Source organism: Neospora caninum, chromosome VIIb (assembly GCF_000208865.1).
Source record: "Neospora caninum Liverpool complete genome, chromosome VIIb".
NCBI lineage: Eukaryota > Apicomplexa > Conoidasida > Eucoccidiorida > Sarcocystidae > Neospora > Neospora caninum.
Window position 1 is genome coordinate 3,888,491 of NC_018394.1, and position 20,295 is coordinate 3,908,785.

The following is a 20,295-nucleotide window of genomic DNA, read 5'->3' on the forward strand; positions in this document are numbered from 1 at the left end:
CGCCTCCCCAGTCCCGTCCACTGAATCGGGCAAACTGAGAATACGGAGCAGAAGTACCTGCGGCAAAGGGAAAACTTAAAGTGTAAGGGGCAAACTGGAATAAAAGCCAGATGCCTCTCATAAACATGTCCGGGCGGTCTTGCCCGCTTCCCCACGCACTGTCCCGATTGAGTTGCAAAATGCCGCAAGTGACCATCTCCCTTTTGCGGCTCTGTACACAGAACCCATCAGAGTACTACAGGCACGGGGAAAACAGAAATAGGGGGAGACGAAATCTTGCACTCCAAGCGCTGGGGGATCGGTTTCCCAGTCGCGCACTCGCACTGTGTTCACGAGAGAGACCTGTGTAGGTAGATCTGCATGGACTCCATGGTCCCCGCCAGAGAGTTTTTCCTGGGGGAAAAAACGGTCTGCGGATGCGCGCTCGACACAAACTCGAAACCAAGCCACCAGGCGAGTCAAAAAACACAGAGGGACTCGGGGACACTCGAAGGCTCGAGAGATTCGCCCGAGTTGAGCCCTTTACAGGTCTCCCTCACCTGTCTGCGGCATCATGTGCGGTTTCACTCCCGGGCACTCGCTCGTGCGCTAGTCAAGCTGTTGCACGACCCGCGGCCATCACGTTCCGGGACCTTGGTCGTTTTCTCCTGCGTGTTTGATCCGCTTTTGCTGCACCTGAAAGAAGAAGAAACACAAAACAGGAGGGAATCCGTTACTGCGAGACTCTAGCTTTATTCGGTGGTCAAGCGCTCATCTCATGTACAAACCTCAGTTGTCCGCTGTGTGCTTTGCATCGTACTCGTGGAGTCTAAAAAGGGGCGGGGACCGACTTCGTCGGACTCCGTTTGGGTTCGGAGAAACAGAGCTTCCGACTTTGTTTTTAGTGAGAACGAGGGGATTTCAAAACCCGTGGCAAGATCCCTGTGTTTTGTGGTTCATCCGTAGCGCTCCTCTGTACCGGCACGGGGGAAGCAGCATCTCCGGCTCTTCGGTTTGACCGTGAACTGCGTGTGGCGATCCAACGCCCCGACCCACATCCTTAGTCGCTTGCAGTTTGTCCTTGTTTCCGTCTTTCATTTGTAAACTCCACGCATATTTCTCTCCCTTGGAAGCAAGGCGGTCCACAGAGCCCGACTCTGTCGCCGCTCGCTCCTGGCTCTGCTCGCGACAGTCCCAGCGGTGGGTCACCCGCTGGCGGATCGGTATCATTAACGCGACAAGTTTGCTACCACTTCTGCTGGAAAGCCGAAACACTCCTTCATCTCGATATAGTGTATTTCCTCTCCGACGTGAAATTGCATAGCGGCATTTGAAGATTTGTTCCCTGGCACCCCAGAGTACCCCGCTGCTCGTCGACGTGCTGCTCTCGATTACAAGCTAGCCGGTGTTTTTCAAGAAACATTGTTACTATCTTCAAAGGCTTTGTCGGACAGCTGTTCGTGCACTGTTCAGGCAGTTCAACTTGCGTTCCCGAAACATCTTTTTAGCTTCGCCCCACGAGTTTGTCCTACGCTCACTGGTGGATCATTTCTCTGCCACTTGAGTTCGCCAGGCTTACCAGTCTCGCTATCGGTCACGCATTTCCGGGCAACTGGAAATTTTCAAATTCAGCGCTTGTGCCTCTCTCCCCGTGTAAGTATACTGCCAGTCTATTTCTTCTGTATTCACGTCTTCACACATGTGCTGCCCCACTGTGTTGTGTCCAACGCTGGTTCAGCAACTTGGCTGGGCAAGCGCTCCATATCATAAAAGAGCCCCTGAAAGCATGTTTTTGCTCACTTTTCCGTTGAAAAACGAACTGCTGATGTCTTTAACAAACAGTTGAAGTTGTTCCACTCTTCTGTCAAATTGCAATGTTGAAAAAGGAGTCTTCCAGGAGGCGACCCTCACGAGCGCTTTTCCTCTCGGTTTGTCGGAACAAAGAGAGTCCTACTTCTCCCTCTGGATAGGGGCAGTTTCTACCACTCGAAAGCCAGTCCTGGAAATCGTGTCTCTTTTCTCATTTCGGGTGAAAGATTTGGTGTCAAGTCGTCTTATTCTTGAGCATGTTTCATGGAGCATGTGACGGCGTCACTGCGTCGGTCACTGCCGTCATCACGGGCACGGCGACCCTTTGTACCCTCGTGATCATACACGTGTTCTTCGTTTTATTTCCCTGAACATAACTTTTTTTCTTAACCCGCTTGGGCCTCGTGTATTTTTGTGGAACGCTAATCGCCCGTTGCAACCTCTAACGGAAGTTTTTTCACCCTCTTTTGAACCCCGAGTCCATGCCGCTTCAACGACAGGATCCGATGGACGGACCTCGCTCCAAGCGGGCGAGCTCCAAGACACTTGTTTCTTCGCATGGAGCGAAGAAGGAGGGAACCGGATCGCTACCTTCTGGCCGGGGCCGCCGGCATCTAGCCAGCGCGAGAAGCCATGAAGTGCATAGTGACGATGAATCTCTACTTTCCAGGCGATCACTGCGGGAGGCCGCGACCGCGTCGGTAAGCTATCCTTAGCATTCGGCTCTCCCTGGTGTTGGGCACGAAAGCGACTGTCAACATTAATAGGCTCATGGCGATATCAACTGTGCCGTCATGGAACCGAGTTTTTCCGTGATGTGGGATACTTATACCTGCAGTTAGTAGTGGTGTTTTACGACAGATCGTGGCTGTGGCACGACTCCTCAGTTGTGCCAATCGGAGGCACATTGTTACTTTGCACAAGCCGGTTGACAAGATTGTCGCTTATCTGTCATGTGCGCATTTGCGCTGAGGCAGTGAAGTCAGCTGGGGATGTGGCTGGCCCGTGAAAAACATGTCAGTATTCGAAAGGGCCGGACAATTTGCGGAGCCGTCTAATCCTCCATTGTCCTTTGGCATCTGCTTTCCGGAACTCAGCGGGTGCAGGCTACCCGGGAAACTTCCAAGGCTTCACTGCCTACAGCCGCTGCAGCTCCAACTCGCGCACGAAGAACGACTTCGTTACATGACCATAAGGAATCGTCGATCAGGTCAGCTCCACGAATTCGTATTCACTGGTTTCGTCCCTTTAGCGTTGTTCGTGCCTGGACATCCAGTTTCATTGGGGCATAGGCGAAGAAAGCTATACTCACTAGACATCAAGCGTACGTCTCAACACCAGGTAGGAGTTTCCTCTCTCGTATCTTGCTACCTGTCTACAGCAGTGCCCCGTTGCTGCTTTGTTGCAGCGCTAATTCGTCAGGGAGGGGGGTTTGTTGACTTGTTGGGAACACCGAACTTTCCCTACCAGAAGTGTTCTTATTACCGAGTCAAAACAAGACAGTTGAAGGTTTAATCTGCTTTGCTTCAGTCTTCCCTGATAAAGAAGAACTTCCAGAGATGCATTTTCGTTTGGCGTGTTTGCAGTGCAACTCGGTCGTTTACCGGAGCATACGCTTTTCTGAAATGTCCTGTGTGGTTTCAGCGGCTCATCCACACAGAAGAAAGATCTGAAAAGCAAGCGGGTACGAAACGTCATGGAATCGACCGTTCCGCTGCTCGCCGACGCTTTGTCTGACTCAAAACGAAGAGACCCACTCATGTTCCACCGTCGGGGCCACACGTTAGGCATGTATATCGTTTGATACGTTGATGGTATATATTTATCTCGAATGCTTGCCAGGAAGAGTGCCTGAGAATCGGACACCCATTTGATGCCGTTAGACGGACTCACGAGAATTACTACCGCTATATATGATGTGGCACTAAAGAGAGCCAAGAGCTACAAGAAGGGCAAAGCTCTAAGTCCGCACTACCCTGTTTGATCTTCTGTCTCTGAAAGAAATGAAACCGAAGGAACGGACATAAGTGGAGTTTGTCTTTTCTGGAGTCCCCTGTACAAGCGGCATCATGTCTGAGCGAGATGCCGTGAAAACAGTCGACTACCTTCTCCGTGGGAAGCCTACGCGGTGTACTTTACGGGCAAATGGCCTCCCGTGTGGAGACTTGAGCGCTCCTGTCTTAAGCTGGCTGTACATGCCTATTTTCAGAAGAAAGATAGCGCCATAGTGTCTCCGGCTCTGCGATTGTTATTTGTGTGTTATACAGCCACGTCAGCGCCGCTCGACAACACGAGGCAGCAGGTCGAGGCGGAGTAAATCCTCCAAACGACGGGACAGCAGCCACGACGCGACGGTGGCTGTCGTTGGAAGAGACGCCGTCCTACGGTCTGTTGCGGAAAGTAATCTTCCTTTTGTCACTGGTGCCACGGTGACCGGGGCACAGCCATGTATGGTAACCGGGCTGATCGGGGAACAGGCGGGGGGAAGGCCTCACATGGCAGTTGCAGATGCGGTCTCCCAATGCCAGGGCAACGGAGACCGATCGCCTTCGGAGTCGCTTTCAGTCGATCTGGAGTTTGAAGGTCAGCTTGAGATTCGTCAACTAGCGCCAGTTTCGAAAGCCCGCCCGAGAGCTGGAGACTCACCTACTGGCAAGGGTCACGAGTCGCCAGTCTCTCCCGTAGAAAATGACTGTGGCGCAGCTTCCACACCAGTCATTCACAGCCAAACTCGAAAACTCTCGGCAGCCTCACACGAAACTGACCACGCGAGAGAATCATCTGCGGTGGCCCGAGAAGAGCGACTGTCGGTTCAGAGGGAAGCGCCGCGCCGCGGGACCAGAGTTGCGTCATCCAGCAAATCTGGCGCCGTCAAGAGTCCGGACACATCAGGGTTCCAAACCGTGAACTTGCAGGCTGAACTGGATTTTAAACACGTGGGTGAACACCAAGTCGTGAGGCGCGATATAACATTTAAGAAGCCGGTTCATTCTGGAATGCGTGTCAATGTTGAATCCAAGTTTACCTTTAATCATGTGAAGAGAAGCGAAGTGGATGGGGTTGCAGTGGACAGTCGCAGCGGACCCCGCGAACGGGGCAATAAGGTGGACAGTCGTGCTGTCCAGTTCAGAAAGAATATTGATTTCAGTGGAGATGGCCGTGCCAAGGTTGCCACAAGCTCGGCAAAGTGCCGGAGGTCTCCAGCGTCCGTCTTCGTTTTAAGAGATCCGAGTGAAAAACCAAAGTCGATGCCTCGGCCGCGTCCGCGGCGTCCAAAGGTGGCAGCGATTACCTCCGGTCAACGCCAATCGGACATCTCTAGCGCTGACCGAGTTTCGCCTGGACCGCCTAGCGATGGCCCTCAGCCCTCCCATCGCATCACTGATGAGGTATTCCCGACTGATGACTCAGCTACCCGCACTCTCGCGAAACAAACTGCCGAACACCTTACGCCATGCCACGAAGTGAACAACGACAATGACCAGGAAACCCATGCGGAGAACACCTCCATGCTCATCTCCTCAGATGCTGCAGACCCAGAACCCCCACATGCGCCAGCCAGCACGCGAGATGATACTGAGAAGCCAGGCGCCCACGCCATTAGTTCCGCCAGAGGCTCCCACCGGAGCGACCACACCTATCCACCCACAGATGAGCGCCGAAAAACCTCCAGTCCCTCAACGGTGCTGCCGTTGGTGAAGGGCCTGGGAGCGAAGGGGTTGGAGGGGAAGGGCGTGCCTATCGCGAAGAAGGCGTTGCCTGGAACTCCTGCGCCGAAGAGCGAGGGCGAGGCGAAGGAGGAGCCGAAGGGTGAAGACGCCGCTAAGGCTGCGGACGTGCCGAAGGGTGCGGAGGTCGCAAAAAGTGCGGAGGTCGCAAAGGGTGCGGATGCTCCGAAGGCGCCGTTGGTGAAGGGCCTGGGAGCGAAGGGGTTGGAGGGGAAGGGCGTGCCTATCGCGAAGAAGGCGTTGCCTGGAACTCCTGCGCCGAAGAGCGAGGGCGAGGCGAAGGAGGAGCCGAAGGGTGAAGACGCCGCTAAGGCTGCGGACGTGCCGAAGGGTGCGGAGGTGGCAAAAAGTGCGGAGGTCGCAAAGGGTGCGGATGCTCCGAAGGCGCCGTTGGTGAAGGGCCTGGGAGCGAAGGGGTTGGAGGGGAAGGGCGTGCCTATCGCGAAGAAGGCGTTGCCTGGAACTCCTGCGCCGAAGAGCGAGGGCGAGGCGAAGGAGGAGCCGAAGGGTGAAGACGCAGCTAGGGCTGCGGACGTGCCGAAGGGTGCGGAGGTCGCAAAAAGTGCGGAGGTCGCAAAGGGTGCGGATGCTCCGAAGGCGCCGTTGGTGAAGGGCGTGGGAGCGAAGGGGTTGGAGGGGAAGGGCGTGCCTATCGCGAAGAAGGCGTTGCCTGGAACTCCTGCGCCGAAGAGCGAGGGCGAGGCGAAGGAGGAGCCGAAGGGTGAAGACGCCGCTAAGGCTGCGGACGTGCCGAAGGGTGCGGAGGTCGCAAAAAGTGCGGAGGTCGCAAAGGGTGCGGATGCTCCGAAGGCGCCGTTGGTGAAGGGCGTGGGAGCGAAGGGGTTGGAGGGGAAGGGCGTGCCTATCGCGAAGAAGGCGTTGCCTGGAACTCCTGCGCCGAAGAGCGAGGGCGAGGCGAAGGCGGAGCCGAAGGGTGAAGACGCCGCTAAGGCTGCGGACGTGCCGAAGGGTGCGGAGGTCGCAAAAAGTGCGGAGGTCGCAAAGGGTGCGGATGCTCCGAAGGCGCCGTTGGTGAAGGGCCTGGGAGCGAAGGGGTTGGAGGGGAAGGGCGTGCCTATCGCGAAGAAGGCGTTGCCTGGAACTCCTGCGCCGAAGAGCGAGGGCGAGGCGAAGGAGGAGCCGAAGGGTGAAGACGCCGCTAAGGCTGCGGACGTGCCGAAGGGTGCGGAGGTGGCAAAAAGTGCGGAGGTCGCAAAGGGTGCGGATGCTCCGAAGGCGCCGTTGGTGAAGGGCCTGGGAGCGAAGGGGTTGGAGGGGAAGGGCGTGCCTATCGCGAAGAAGGCGTTGCCTGGAACTCCTGCGCCGAAGAGCGAGGGCGAGGCGAAGGAGGAGCCGAAGGGTGAAGACGCCGCTAAGGCTGCGGACGTGCCGAAGGGTGCGGAGGTCGCAAAAAGTGCGGAGGTCGCAAAGGGTGCGGATGCTCCGAAGGCGCCGTTGGTGAAGGGCCTGGGAGCGAAGGGGTTGGAGGGGAAGGGCGTGCCTATCGCGAAGAAGGCGTTGCCTGGAACTCCTGCGCCGAAGAGCGAGGGCGAGGCGAAGGAGGAGCCGAAGGGTGAAGACGCCGCTAAGGCTGCGGACGTGCCGAAGGGTGCGGAGGTCGCAAAAAGTGCGGAGGTCGCAAAGGGTGCGGATGCTCCGAAGGCGCCGTTGGTGAAGGGCCTGGGAGCGAAGGGGTTGGAGGGGAAGGGCGTGCCTATCGCGAAGAAGGCGTTGCCTGGAACTCCTGCGCCGAAGAGCGAGGGCGAGGCGAAGGAGGAGCCGAAGGGTGAAGACGCCGCTAAGGCTGCGGACGTGCCGAAGGGTGCGGAGGTCGCAAAAAGTGCGGAGGTCGCAAAGGGTGCGGATGCTCCGAAGGCGCCGTTGGTGAAGGGCCTGGGAGCGAAGGGGTTGGAGGGGAAGGGCGTGCCTATCGCGAAGAAGGCGTTGCCTGGAACTCCTGCGCCGAAGAGCGAGGGCGAGGCGAAGGAGGAGCCGAAAGGTGAAGATGCCGCTAAGGCTGCGGACGTGCCGAAGGGTGCGGAGGTCGCAAAAAGTGCGGAGGTCGCAAAGGGTGCGGATGCTCCGAAGGCGCCGTTGGTGAAGGGCCTGGGAGCGAAGGGGTTGGAGGGGAAGGGCGTGCCTATCGCGAAGAAGGCGTTGCCTGGAACTCCTGCGCCGAAGAGCGAGGGCGAGGCGAAGGAGGAGCCGAAGGGTGAAGACGCCGCTAAGGCTGCGGACGTGCCGAAGGGTGCGGAGGTCGCAAAAAGTGCGGAGGTCGCAAAGGGTGCGGATGCTCCGAAGGCGCCGTTGGTGAAGGGCCTGGGAGCGAAGGGGTTGGAGGGGAAGGGCGTGCCTATCGCGAAGAAGGCGTTGCCTGGAACTCCTGCGCCGAAGAGCGAGGGCGAGGCGAAGGAGGAGCCGAGGGGTGAAGACGCCGCTAAGGCTGCGGACGTGCCGAAGGGTGCGGAGGTCGCAAAAAGTGCGGAGGTCGCAAAGGGTGCGGATGCTCCGAAGGCGCCGTTGGTGAAGGGCGTGGGAGCGAAGGGGTTGGAGGGGAAGGGCGTGCCTATCGCGAAGAAGGCGTTGCCTGGAACTCCTGCGCCGAAGAGCGAGGGCGAGGCGAAGGAGGAGCCGAAGGGTGAAGATGCCGCTAAGGCTGCGGACGTGCCGAAGGGTGCGGAGGTGGCAAAAAGTGCGGAGGTCGCAAAGGGTGCGGATGCTCCGAAGGCGCCGTTGGTGAAGGGCGTGGGAGCGAAGGGGTTGGAGGGGAAGGGCGTGCCTATCGCGAAGAAGGCGTTGCCTGGAACTCCTGCGCCGAAGAGCGAGGGCGAGGCGAAGGAGGAGCCGAAGGGTGAAGACGCCGCTAAGGCTGCGGACGTGCCGAAGGGTGCGGAGGTGGCAAAAAGTGCGGAGGTCGCAAAGGGTGCGGATGCTCCGAAGGCGCCGTTGGTGAAGGGCGTGGGAGCGAAGGGGTTGGAGGGGAAGGGCGTGCCTATCGCGAAGAAGGCGTTGCCTGGAACTCCTGCGCCGAAGAGCGAGGGCGAGGCGAAGGAGGAGCCGAAGGGTGAAGACGCCGCTAAGGCTGCGGACGTGCCGAAGGGTGCGGAGGTGGCAAAAAGTGCGGAGGTCGCAAAGGGTGCGGATGCTCCGAAGGCGCCGTTGGTGAAGGGCCTGGGAGCGAAGGGGTTGGAGGGGAAGGGCGTGCCTATCGCGAAGAAGGCGTTGCCTGGAACTCCTGCGCCGAAGAGCGAGGGCGAGGCGAAGGAGGAGCCGAAGGGTGAAGACGCCGCTAAGGCTGCGGACGTGCCGAAGGGTGCGGAGGTCGCAAAAAGTGCGGAGGTCGCAAAGGGTGCGGATGCTCCGAAGGCGCCGTTGGTGAAGGGCGTGGGAGCGAAGGGGTTGGAGGGGAAGGGCGTGCCTATCGCGAAGAAGGCGTTGCCTGGAACTCCTGCGCCGAAGAGCGAGGGCGAGGCGAAGGAGGAGCCGAAGGGTGAAGATGCCGCTAAGGCTGCGGACGTGCCGAAGGGTGCGGAGGTCGCAAAAAGTGCGGAGGTCGCAAAGGGTGCGGATGCTCCGAAGGCGCTGTTGGTGAAGGGCCTGGGAGCGAAGGGGTTGGAGGGGAAGGGCGTGCCTATCGCGAAGAAGGCGTTGCCTGGAACTCCTGCGCCGAAGAGCGAGGGCGAGGCGAAGGAGGAGCCGAAGGGTGAAGACGCCGCTAAGGCTGCGGACGTGCCGAAGGGTGCGGAGGTCGCAAAAAGTGCGGAGGTCGCAAAGGGTGCGGATGCTCCGAAGGCGCCGTTGGTGAAGGGCCTGGGAGCGAAGGGGTTGGAGGGGAAGGGCGTGCCTATCGCGAAGAAGGCGTTGCCTGGAACTCCTGCGCCGAAGAGCGAGGGCGAGGCGAAGGAGGAGCCGAAGGGTGAAGACGCCGCTAAGGCTGCGGACGTGCCGAAGGGTGCGGAGGTCGCAAAAAGTGCGGAGGTCGCAAAGGGTGCGGATGCTCCGAAGGCGCCGTTGGTGAAGGGCCTGGGAGCGAAGGGGTTGGAGGGGAAGGGCGTGCCTATCGCGAAGAAGGCGTTGCCTGGAACTCCTGCGCCGAAGAGCGAGGGCGAGGCGAAGGAGGAGCCGAAGGGTGAAGATGCCGCTAAGGCTGCGGACGTGCCGAAGGGTGCGGAGGTCGCAAAAAGTGCGGAGGTCGCAAAGGGTGCGGATGCTCCGAAGGCGCTGTTGGTGAAGGGCCTGGGAGCGAAGGGGTTGGAGGGGAAGGGCGTGCCTATCGCGAAGAAGGCGTTGCCTGGAACTCCTGCGCCGAAGAGCGAGGGCGAGGCGAAGGAGGAGCCGAAGGGTGAAGACGCCGCTAAGGCTGCGGACGTGCCGAAGGGTGCGGAGGTCGCAAAAAGTGCGGAGGTCGCAAAGGGTGCGGATGCTCCGAAGGCGCTGTTGGTGAAGGGCCTGGGAGCGAAGGGGTTGGAGGGGAAGGGCGTGCCTATCGCGAAGAAGGCGTTGCCTGGAACTCCTGCGCCGAAGAGCGAGGGCGAGGCGAAGGAGGAGCCGAAGGGTGAAGACGCCGCTAAGGCTGCGGACGTGCCGAAGGGTGCGGAGGTCGCAAAAAGTGCGGAGGTCGCAAAGGGTGCGGATGCTCCGAAGGCGCCGTTGGTGAAGGGCCTGGGAGCGAAGGGGTTGGAGGGGAAGGGCGTGCCTATCGCGAAGAAGGCGTTGCCTGGAACTCCTGCGCCGAAGAGCGAGGGCGAGGCGAAGGAGGAGCCGAAGGGTGAAGACGCCGCTAAGGCTGCGGACGTGCCGAAGGGTGCGGAGGTCGCAAAAAGTGCGGAGGTCGCAAAGGGTGCGGATGCTCCGAAGGCGCCGTTGGTGAAGGGCGTGGGAGCGAAGGGGTTGGAGGGGAAGGGCGTGCCTATCGCGAAGAAGGCGTTGCCTGGAACTCCTGCGCCGAAGAGCGAGGGCGAGGCGAAGGAGGAGCCGAAGGGTGAAGACGCCGCTAAGGCTGCGGACGTGCCGAAGGGTGCGGAGGTGGCAAAAAGTGCGGAGGTCGCAAAGGGTGCGGATGCTCCGAAGGCGCCGTTGGTGAAGGGCCTGGGAGCGAAGGGGTTGGAGGGGAAGGGCGTGCCTATCGCGAAGAAGGCGTTGCCTGGAACTCCTGCGCCGAAGAGCGAGGGCGAGGCGAAGGAGGAGCCGAAGGGTGAAGACGCCGCTAAGGCTGCGGACGTGCCGAAGGGTGCGGAGGTGGCAAAAAGTGCGGAGGTCGCAAAGGGTGCGGATGCTCCGAAGGCGCCGTTGGTGAAGGGCCTGGGAGCGAAGGGGTTGGAGGGGAAGGGCGTGCCTATCGCGAAGAAGGCGTTGCCTGGAACTCCTGCGCCGAAGAGCGAGGGTGAGGCGAAGGAGGAGCCGAAGGGTGAAGACGCCGCTAAGGCTGCGGACGTGCCGAAGGGTGCGGAGGTGGCAAAAAGTGCGGAGGTCGCAAAGGGTGCGGATGCTCCGAAGGCGCCGTTGGTGAAGGGCCTGGGAGCGAAGGGGTTGGAGGGGAAGGGCGTGCCTATCGCGAAGAAGGCGTTGCCTGGAACTCCTGCGCCGAAGAGCGAGGGCGAGGCGAAGGAGGAGCCGAAGGGTGAAGACGCCGCTAAGGCTGCGGACGTGCCGAAGGGTGCGGAGGTGGCAAAAAGTGCGGAGGTCGCAAAGGGTGCGGATGCTCCGAAGGCGCCGTTGGTGAAGGGCCTGGGAGCGAAGGGGTTGGAGGGGAAGGGCGTGCCTATCGCGAAGAAGGCGTTGCCTGGAACTCCTGCGCCGAAGAGCGAGGGCGAGGCGAAGGAGGAGCCGAAGGGTGAAGACGCCGCTAAGGCTGCGGACGTGCCGAAGGGTGCGGAGGTGGCAAAAAGTGCGGAGGTCGCAAAGGGTGCGGATGCTCCGAAGGCGCCGTTGGTGAAGGGCCTGGGAGCGAAGGGGTTGGAGGGGAAGGGCGTGCCTATCGCGAAGAAGGCGTTGCCTGGAACTCCTGCGCCGAAGAGCGAGGGCGAGGCGAAGGAGGAGCCGAAGGGTGAAGACGCCGCTAAGGCTGCGGACGTGCCGAAGGGTGCGGAGGTGGCAAAAAGTGCGGAGGTCGCAAAGGGTGCGGATGCTCCGAAGGCGCCGTTGGTGAAGGGCCTGGGAGCGAAGGGGTTGGAGGGGAAGGGCGTGCCTATCGCGAAGAAGGCGTTGCCTGGAACTCCTGCGCCGAAGAGCGAGGGCGAGGCGAAGGAGGAGCCGAAGGGTGAAGACGCCGCTAAGGCTGCGGACGTGCCGAAGGGTGCGGAGGTCGCAAAAAGTGCGGAGGTCGCAAAGGGTGCGGATGCTCCGAAGGCGCCGTTGGTGAAGGGCGTGGGAGCGAAGGGGTTGGAGGGGAAGGGCGTGCCTATCGCGAAGAAGGCGTTGCCTGGAACTCCTGCGCCGAAGAGCGAGGGCGAGGCGAAGGAGGAGCCGAAGGGTGAAGACGCCGCTAAGGCTGCGGACGTGCCGAAGGGTGCGGAGGTCGCAAAAAGTGCGGAGGTCGCAAAGGGTGCGGATGCTCCGAAGGCGCCGTTGGTGAAGGGCCTGGGAGCGAAGGGGTTGGAGGGGAAGGGCGTGCCTATCGCGAAGAAGGCGTTGCCTGGAACTCCTGCGCCGAAGAGCGAGGGCGAGGCGAAGGAGGAGCCGAAGGGTGAAGACGCCGCTAAGGCTGCGGACGTGCCGAAGGGTGCGGAGGTCGCAAAAAGTGCGGAGGTCGCAAAGGGTGCGGATGCTCCGAAGGCGCCGTTGGTGAAGGGCCTGGGAGCGAAGGGGTTGGAGGGGAAGGGCGTGCCTATCGCGAAGAAGGCGTTGCCTGGAACTCCTGCGCCGAAGAGCGAGGGCGAGGCGAAGGAGGAGCCGAAGGGTGAAGACGCTGGGAAGGCAGTGGTCTTGGGGATACCCTCGAAGCCTGGCGCTGGTGCTAAGGCGGCTGAGGCGACTAGTGGGGATGCGTAAGCAAGGAATCTAGTACCGCCGAAGAAGGCGATACCGGCTGCGGCTGGAGCCAAGGCAGCCGCCTCAATCGAAGTCAAGACTGAGCTGGCGGAGTCGATGTCAGACGTGGCGTTGTCTTCGTAGTCGTGAGGTGTGATGGCTGTCTATTTACTGGGGTCGAGGGGGGCGCGCGGCTGGGCGTGTTCTAGGATTGGGTCACTTGTGTTCGGATCTCGACCCGAAAAAGTAGGTGGGGAAAGACTGGAATTCGGGCGACGCGGGCAGGAGAGAAGCCAGCAAGGCTCTCGTCCAGTGTTGGTGTCCATGTTGACATCGGCTAAAATGTGCGGCGACAACAGCTTGAATAGGGTGAATATGAAGAGCATGAAGGTGATGGAGGCGCGGGCAGTTCTGCCTCCTAAAACGCGCGTGCATCGGGTTTTTTTGGGAGCATCATAGAAGGGAGATTTGCGTTTTTCGCGGAGGCCTGCATCCGTTTTGACTGAGTTGCACGTGAGAACGACACCAGGGTCATTAATTGTCGCGTACAGAGAGAAATCTCGGAAACGGGCTACTAAGGTTTGGCATCCCGGGTAGTAAGGGAGGGGCTAAGCGTGGAGTCATCGTACAGAAAAACAGCAACGTGTTGTCCTCCAATGACCAGAGTAGCCGGTGTGGGTTACTTCACTAGAGTGGCCAAAAACGGAGATGCGGCTATGGCGGGGGGTGCGGTGATTGTACGATTTGTACCTACTTGACTCCTCAGTTTAAGTTAAGGGGTCCGTTGTTTACAGCGCAATAGAGCTTGGATCCGGTAAAAAATGACATCCAAGATCTAAGCACAACATCACATGAAAAGTAAAGATGCCAATCGTGCTGCGGTGAAGATAAACCGTCACCAAACAGGTGTTGTCTCTGGGAAAAGCGGGACCAGACCTGCCAGATTCTACGGCGGTGGAGTTTGCCGGCAAACGCGCAAAAGCGGCGAACGTTATTTGTGGGGGGATCAATCGAGTTGCGCTTCTGTACGGTTGAAGATGCGTCCACTACACAGAACGGCAATGTTATGAAGGCGCAGATTGTGGTTATGGTGGCACTGACGTTTCTCCGCATGCGAGCACCGGTCAGTCATCCGACCAAACGCTCCTCTTCCTTTTCGCCGCATAATGAAATCTTATGGTTTAAGAGTGAAGGGGTCTCGGAAGTCTCCGCCGCCTCTTGAGAGACAGAAACAGATGCGTAACCGGCGCTGCTGGAGGAAGCACTGCGATCACCGAAGGACATCTGGTAACGCATCCGTGAGAGAGAAGAGGCCTTTTTTTTGTACATGGATACAAGAGGTTTCCTTCTTTTGCATCACTATCAATGGTAAAGGGCGACCAGTAGAGGCGCTGCTGACACGGGGCCAGATTCACAAGCAGTACGGTACTGGCAATCCTGTGTCGTGCATTTTCTAGTCCCTGAGCAAGAGTCGATGCAGTGTGTCCAGCACCAGATGGCCCCTAAGATGAAAGTTCCTAGGGTCGAAAACGTTTTTTTTTAGTAAAAAAAAATTTGCAAAGGCCGGCATCTCAGAGGAGCGGATTATCATGGACGAGACATGTGTGCAGTGGAACTGCTGCAGTGATTCAATTGAAGCACAAACTCATTTTTTGTCAAGACGTTACTTGCACGACTTTCACACTCCTTTCAGCGGCTCCGCCACTGGCGCCAGCTACAGCGCTGAACCCACATCCACTTGAAAGCAACAGACAGGAAGCCGACCACCTTCCGCACACCTCGTGTAGTGTCGTCAGCGACGTCTGATCGCAATCCAGTTGATGCTGGGGTCTCGTGGAAGCCCCGATATCTTTATCCTGGAACCTTAAGATTGCAGCGAGCAACAGAAATGACTCCACAGGAAGAAAATCCGCCCTGAAAATCACCTACCGCAGTGTCTGCAGGAGACTACTTGCCAAGTATGGGTGGGCGATTGTAGAAAAGCTGCGGCCCCGCCAGCCTGACGGAAACGCTCCAACGCATTTACTGCTTCAACGTATCCCGCTGGCAGACGTCAGAGAATCAACTTTACGGCTGAGCAAGGAAGACAGAAGCTCCCGACCGCATCTCCAGGAGAAGGCTGTCAACGGGGCTTCAGCAAGCACTCGTAGGTTGCGTGGAGAGAGTATGCGGTAGAGCGAAGGGCCATGACTCTATCAGACTCGAGACTTCAGAACTCGTGGATGGAGTCCGTTGTTGCCAGAGTGTAAGCTCGAGGCCTTGGCCGCGCGAATCGTGGCTTCGAATGTGTACTGGCCAAGCTTGCTCTCAGACTGAGAACTGTGCTGCGGGTTGAGGTGTTCGTTTCGGGTGCTGTTGTACACTTTCTGGTGGTGATGGGACGTGACCGCTTCATAATTTCTTCGGAGTCTCGGCTGTATAAAATACCTAGTCTGTTCTTATTTTGAATGCAGTATAGCACAGGGCAACCAGCTTCTCATTTGAGCCTTCCTGACCTGTCATACATTCCTTTCTCTGCACAGTCTTCTCTTCCTTGGAAAAAACAGCACGTTTTTCATCTGGAAGCATCTCAGGCGCTTGCTAGTAGTAGCCTACATCGGCCAGATTGTTCCGCATGCAGGGGGAAATACGGGAGGCGGCACCTGGTTTGCGTAGCTCTGCACTTTTCTCCTCCCTTGGACTCTCCAAGTGGAGAGACAGGTTAATCCAGTCCACTATCAGTAGCTGGGAAAATAATATGTTGCTATCGAGGATGTGGCTCGAACAGAAGTGTGGGCGGGCACCACTCTCCATAGCATGAGAATAGCCTCACTAAATGAACCGAATTTGAATGGTATCAAAGTCCGTAAGAGTACTCGCGGGGGGCTCGCTAAAACAGTTGCGGCATGTCACAAGACGTGTGCAGTTAAAGATACTTTTTCACACCGTCAGAACTTCTCTGTCGCTTCCGAAGACGGCATATAGAGGGGAGGTGACACTAATCGTGCAAGCAAGGAGAAGAAAGTGTACCTTTGTTACGAACCTCAAGTCTGGTTGCTAACGTTCGTTGACGTTCCATGATGCTGGCGTCTAACTGTACGAGAACCTCGGTGGTGGTAGTAGTCAAGAGATTGCCATCCCCTATGGAAGTATGGAGTTCAATTTATCATTCGCTACGGTTGTCCAATGAGTTCATTGGAGAATCACCGTTCATATGCCCTACATCAACGCTGTCCATCCGGCAGCATTCTGGGTCTCTACAACTATTCAACATTGCTTCTGCGTGTGATCTGTCGCGCCTCCATTCGCTTCTCTGTTCTCACTTGTGAAACTTCTATTCCTGTCGAAGCAAGCCCATTAAAGAGCAGTGACCCTTGTTGCACACCCAAACGATCTCGTGAGAATTAACGAGTAGAGGCAGCGTGGGTGGCGAGACGTGTTCCATCCGCAGCATGACTTTGTAGGCTTGCCCACATCAATCGAATGCTAGCATTTCAGTCCCCACTAGAGTCGGAAGCACGAGACAAATTCCCTTTTTGTATGCCTCCGGTTGCTCAAAACCTGAAATGTTTCGGCATTATGCCTAGGTCAGGAGAAATTGGACTTAACACGGTCATGTTTGAGCTACACCATCCATGCGTGTTCTGTTACACTTTTCCCTGTGTTCCACTGACAGTCTTGTGGTGTGTTAAAAAAGAAAACAATAATCCTGCCAGACACCAAGCAACTGCTATCTTTGTACGTTTCGTTCTTGAGTCCAATGCCTCGCAAGTAGTCGAAAGCTATCAACGCATGGCGTCTCAGCTCTCTCTGGCTGCCTTCCTACTGTCCCTGAAGATACTTCCGGTATGACTTGCGCAGCAGGTCAGTGAGTGCACTTTTTCTGTTTGGTTTTCTCTCAAGCAACACGAGAAAGTGATTGATCACATCTTTCATCCGAGGTGAGCGGAGGAAGGTCTATCGTTGCAGCAGAATCGCCTCCCAAGTGCTGCCATCTAGTAAACGGTACTCTGCTTCTGCTCGGTATTTAGTTGGTCCCATGTCGCTGAGGTCAACTGCGTATGGCCACTGAGCGGAAGACGAGCAACATTGAAATACTCTGCACCGAACTCTGGTGACAAGTATCTGGCTCGAGACTGACCTTGGATTCAGTGTCCGATGTTGTAACGATTACGAGGTCAATGCTCACTGGTTATTATTAGGCTCAGAGATGCAAGTATTCGGATAGATAAACCCGCATTTCCCACTCTTGTATAACTGTACAGGAAAACCGGAAACAAGAGACCATCCCACGTTAAGGGCGAGCTGAAAGACCGCAGGGCTTGACAGGAGCACACGCCAAAAACAAGATAACAGAAAAAAAAGATGATTACCGAACAAGACAAACACGCCTTCCGGCAAACTTTGTCGCCCACTGGAAAAAACCAGACCCGCGGAAGCGCTGACAATCAGCATTGACACAGGCCTGTCAGAACAACACCAAACAAGCTGAGGGTGAGCTCTGTGTCGAAGCTTTCCCACCAGAAAAGTCTCCCCATGATATACCCAGCGGTGTCCACCGCCTCGCAACTCCCTCTCGGGTCAAGTAACGACTGTAAATTAACACAAGAAACTGCAAAACAGATCATACGAAGCATGCAACGAAGTTGGTGGCGTCTGTTGCCGCCGGCGGTTTAGTCTCAGCTGAAGGTGGACAGAAAATAGTGCAACTTTTTGCGCATGCCGCATTCTTGTTCTTACAAATAGCGCTGCGCTACTTGTGCGGCGTATGTCACAGGTTGTTGCAGTAGAGGACGGAGATCGCCCCCCTTCTAGCAATGAGTATCCAACCCTCGAGAGCCGATCATCCAGAAGGTTTTGGTAGGCGGCAACGCAAAGAGCGGGGAAGTCGCGAACTAGGCACAAACGAGGCTCGGGTGCAGAAGTCGGTTCTGAAGTCTCCCTTTCACCTACGATGGCAGGGCGTGTAGTTCTGCTCCCGCAGCAACCCTTCCCGTGGTTACCAATGTGGTGTGCGTGCTGGGAGGAATCGGAGGTCATGGTCCGATGACCGAATGTTCACGGGCGTGCAGGGGAAATCCCGGAAGAACTCCGACGAGCTGCCGCCGCTACTCGGAGATGCTGCCTCCCGCTCGGAGGTCGGCGTTTCAACATCAAGGGTCGCGGATAAGAACTTTGGCAAGAGGTCGATAGGCATCATGTCCGCTTGCGGCTGGACCTGCGGAATCGGACCTCTTGCACTGTTCAATAGGTCTTGTGGGAAAGAAGGTGGCGCCACTCCAAACGGAGCTACGTCTTTCGAAGGATAGTCGGGAACCATGCGAGGAACACCGGGGGGGAGCGTGGCGAGCGTTGTGAACAACGCCGCATCGACGCCAGTGTCAAGTCTGTGGCTGTCGGCCACGTTTTCTTCGCAAGCGGGAAGGGTGCGATCCTGTAGTGGACAAGCGGAACGAGGAATGATTCGACCTTGTATTTGATCAACTGGTCATGACACAAAACCGGCGCTGTGCGGGGAGGTGCAAAGGGGTTAGTGGAGTGAATTCAGGGAAACCATATGACAAGGCGCAGCTGGAAGCGGCTCTCGTGGTGCACAAACAGCGTCTTTTATTTGCATAGAATGACGCCTCACAGAATCCCAAAGCAGGATGAGCCTGCGGTGCATGCGCAGCCTGACCGACGGTAAGATGCATCGGAAAACTGAAGTTGCCTGGTTGGCCTGTGTCTCAGTTAGATCGCTTGCAACAGTGAGCAAACGCTCGGCAAAGTGTGACGCTGTTCTTGAAAAGGGATTGACGCATGGAGCTCCGCTGGCGACCCAGCGCCGTCGGCGAGGATGTGAGTCTGCTCTGTTGCCGGAAGCGTGCGTCCCTGCCAGCGTACCATTTCGGGCTGAAGACTCTTCAGGCGGACGACGGCTCCACGTGGCACCCAGAACCGAAAGCAAAACTCGACTTCCTCATTCTCGGCGTGGCGTGCAGGCGGCAGACTGGCACCAAACTGCCTGGGCTCAGGGATCGAGGAACCTGCGAAAGCGGCGAGTTCAAAACACACACACAGACAACACAGCCACTTTCCACGGGGCGCTCAGCTAAAACCTGAATGGCCGGGACCGTCTGGCATAAGGAATGGAGCACTGAGTGTCACGAGGATTTATGTCAATGGGGCTGAGTTGTCCACGCCAGGCCGCGCTCTCCGGATGATGACAACGGGTGTGGAACGAGAATGTGCCTTCTATCCGACAGAGTCAGCCGCTGTGAGATGGGGCGGTGCACAATTGGAAGGCCGGTGACGGCTTGCCATTCCGAATGAAGTCCGGCTAGACTGAAGAAACGTGTCTTCGAGACAAGTACATTCGACGCGAAGTGATCGGCTTCTGTCACTTGCGATTGTGATTACGGCATCGCATGATGGAGATCAGAGAACGTTTCCACAAAAGTACCAAAACATCTTGGTTCACCTGTACAAAGTTCATTTGGTTTTCGGAAATGCGAAACCCCCTTACCGCCTTACCGGTTCCATCGTTGACAGGCGTTATAGCACTGATAGGCAACAATGCGGGTTTGTCCATGCTGACTACCCGCCGGCGTATTTCGTTCGATTGCTCCGCCCCCCCCTGCTGGAAGGATACACAAACATCAGCAGCGCGTGGTGATGCATGCCGACGAAACGAAATCTTACGACGGCGTACTGAGGAGGCGTTGCGAGGGCCCGTGTGAGTGTCACCATCGAGACACACACGTGGGAATAAACGTACCGTGCTGCGACACGTGGTGCTAGATCTACAGTTCCCGAGCATCCACTGGTAACACAGCGAACTCTTGTAAAGGTCGGAGGTCTCTCGGAGTTCCTCTTGACGGTGCGCGAACCGGCAAGCATCGCCCTTTTCACATCGTCCTCTCTGCAGTGACAAGCATCAACTGAATACCTGGCAATTTTCTCTGCGCCAGCCATGTGTTTTTCCTCAGTTGTCTCTGCCATAGGAGCGTCAACGACCTGAGACTGGCAAAACGTATCCTACAAAAAGAGTCCAGAGCACTTGTCTGCGGAAAGCAATTGGGGCAACCTGAAAGCAGCGCCTCGGCCAAAGATGTGCGGGCCGTGCACGTGCCCGATAGAACTGCTGAGGCACGGCGTTCGGCATTGATTCGAGGCAACTTACACGCTGCAGAGAAGGGCACATCCTCGTTTTCGAAAGGTCCGGTCCAGAACGGAGCTCCTTGCGACCGTGTGCAAACTTGCAGTCGTGCCCCCATTCACATCTTTTTTTCTTGTAGAATGGGCATATTTTGGTCTTGTAGAACTTCACAAAGAGATTCAGCCGGGTTAGCGCACTGGAGTCCAGCTCTAGCGCCGCCGGATCTGCCCGACCATCTTGAAAATGGGCGCCCTCAGCGAACACACCGGAAACAGGAACCTCTTTGGGCCCCTCCATCCTGTGGGTGTGCAGGGATACACACACAACTCAGAAGAAAGGGATATTCAACCCGAAAGCCGGCCACGGCGGAGGGGAATTTCCGTAGACACAGGGTTGCAACTTCAAGCCGAGGCGCTGTGTACAGGCACGGCTCCAACGAACAAGGATCGTTTGCACGAAAAAGTACACACTCTCAGTCGGCAGGTTGTGCAGACCCTTCAGGAACAGGCATAATTCAGCTGTCATATGTTTAAGGGCCTCAAATTTGATATTGCCACAGTTCTCTGCTGTCACCGTTCAATCACACCCCTCATGTTCCACCGTAGCTTACCCTCCCGATTCACGCTCGCTCACGCAAACCACGAAGGGCGCTGTGTGTTACGCGTGCTGTTTTGTGCATTCAGCAGCATCAAC

General features: G+C 57.3%; 2 protein-coding genes across 2 annotated transcripts; one reads left to right on the forward strand and one right to left on the reverse strand.

Moving 5' to 3' along the window:
• Positions 1-2,421: 2,421 nt before the first annotated feature.
• Positions 2,422-12,506, forward strand: NCLIV_028800 (conserved hypothetical protein; the record flags this gene model as incomplete). Its single annotated transcript, XM_003883074.1, has 3 exons — positions 2,422-2,489; positions 3,433-3,472; positions 4,056-12,506. The coding sequence occupies 3 exons, from the start codon at positions 2,422-2,424 to the stop codon at positions 12,504-12,506; spliced, it is 8,559 nt and encodes a 2,852-aa protein (XP_003883123.1).
• A 4,406-nt stretch (positions 12,507-16,912) lies between these two features.
• NCLIV_028810 (putative zinc finger (CCCH type) protein) lies at positions 16,913-19,899 on the reverse strand (the record flags this gene model as incomplete). Its single annotated transcript, XM_003883075.1, has 5 exons — positions 16,913-17,056; positions 17,527-17,898; positions 18,348-18,490; positions 18,978-19,083; positions 19,627-19,899. The coding sequence occupies 5 exons, from the start codon at positions 19,897-19,899 to the stop codon at positions 16,913-16,915; spliced, it is 1,038 nt and encodes a 345-aa protein (XP_003883124.1).
• Positions 19,900-20,295: the final 396 nt, after the last annotated feature.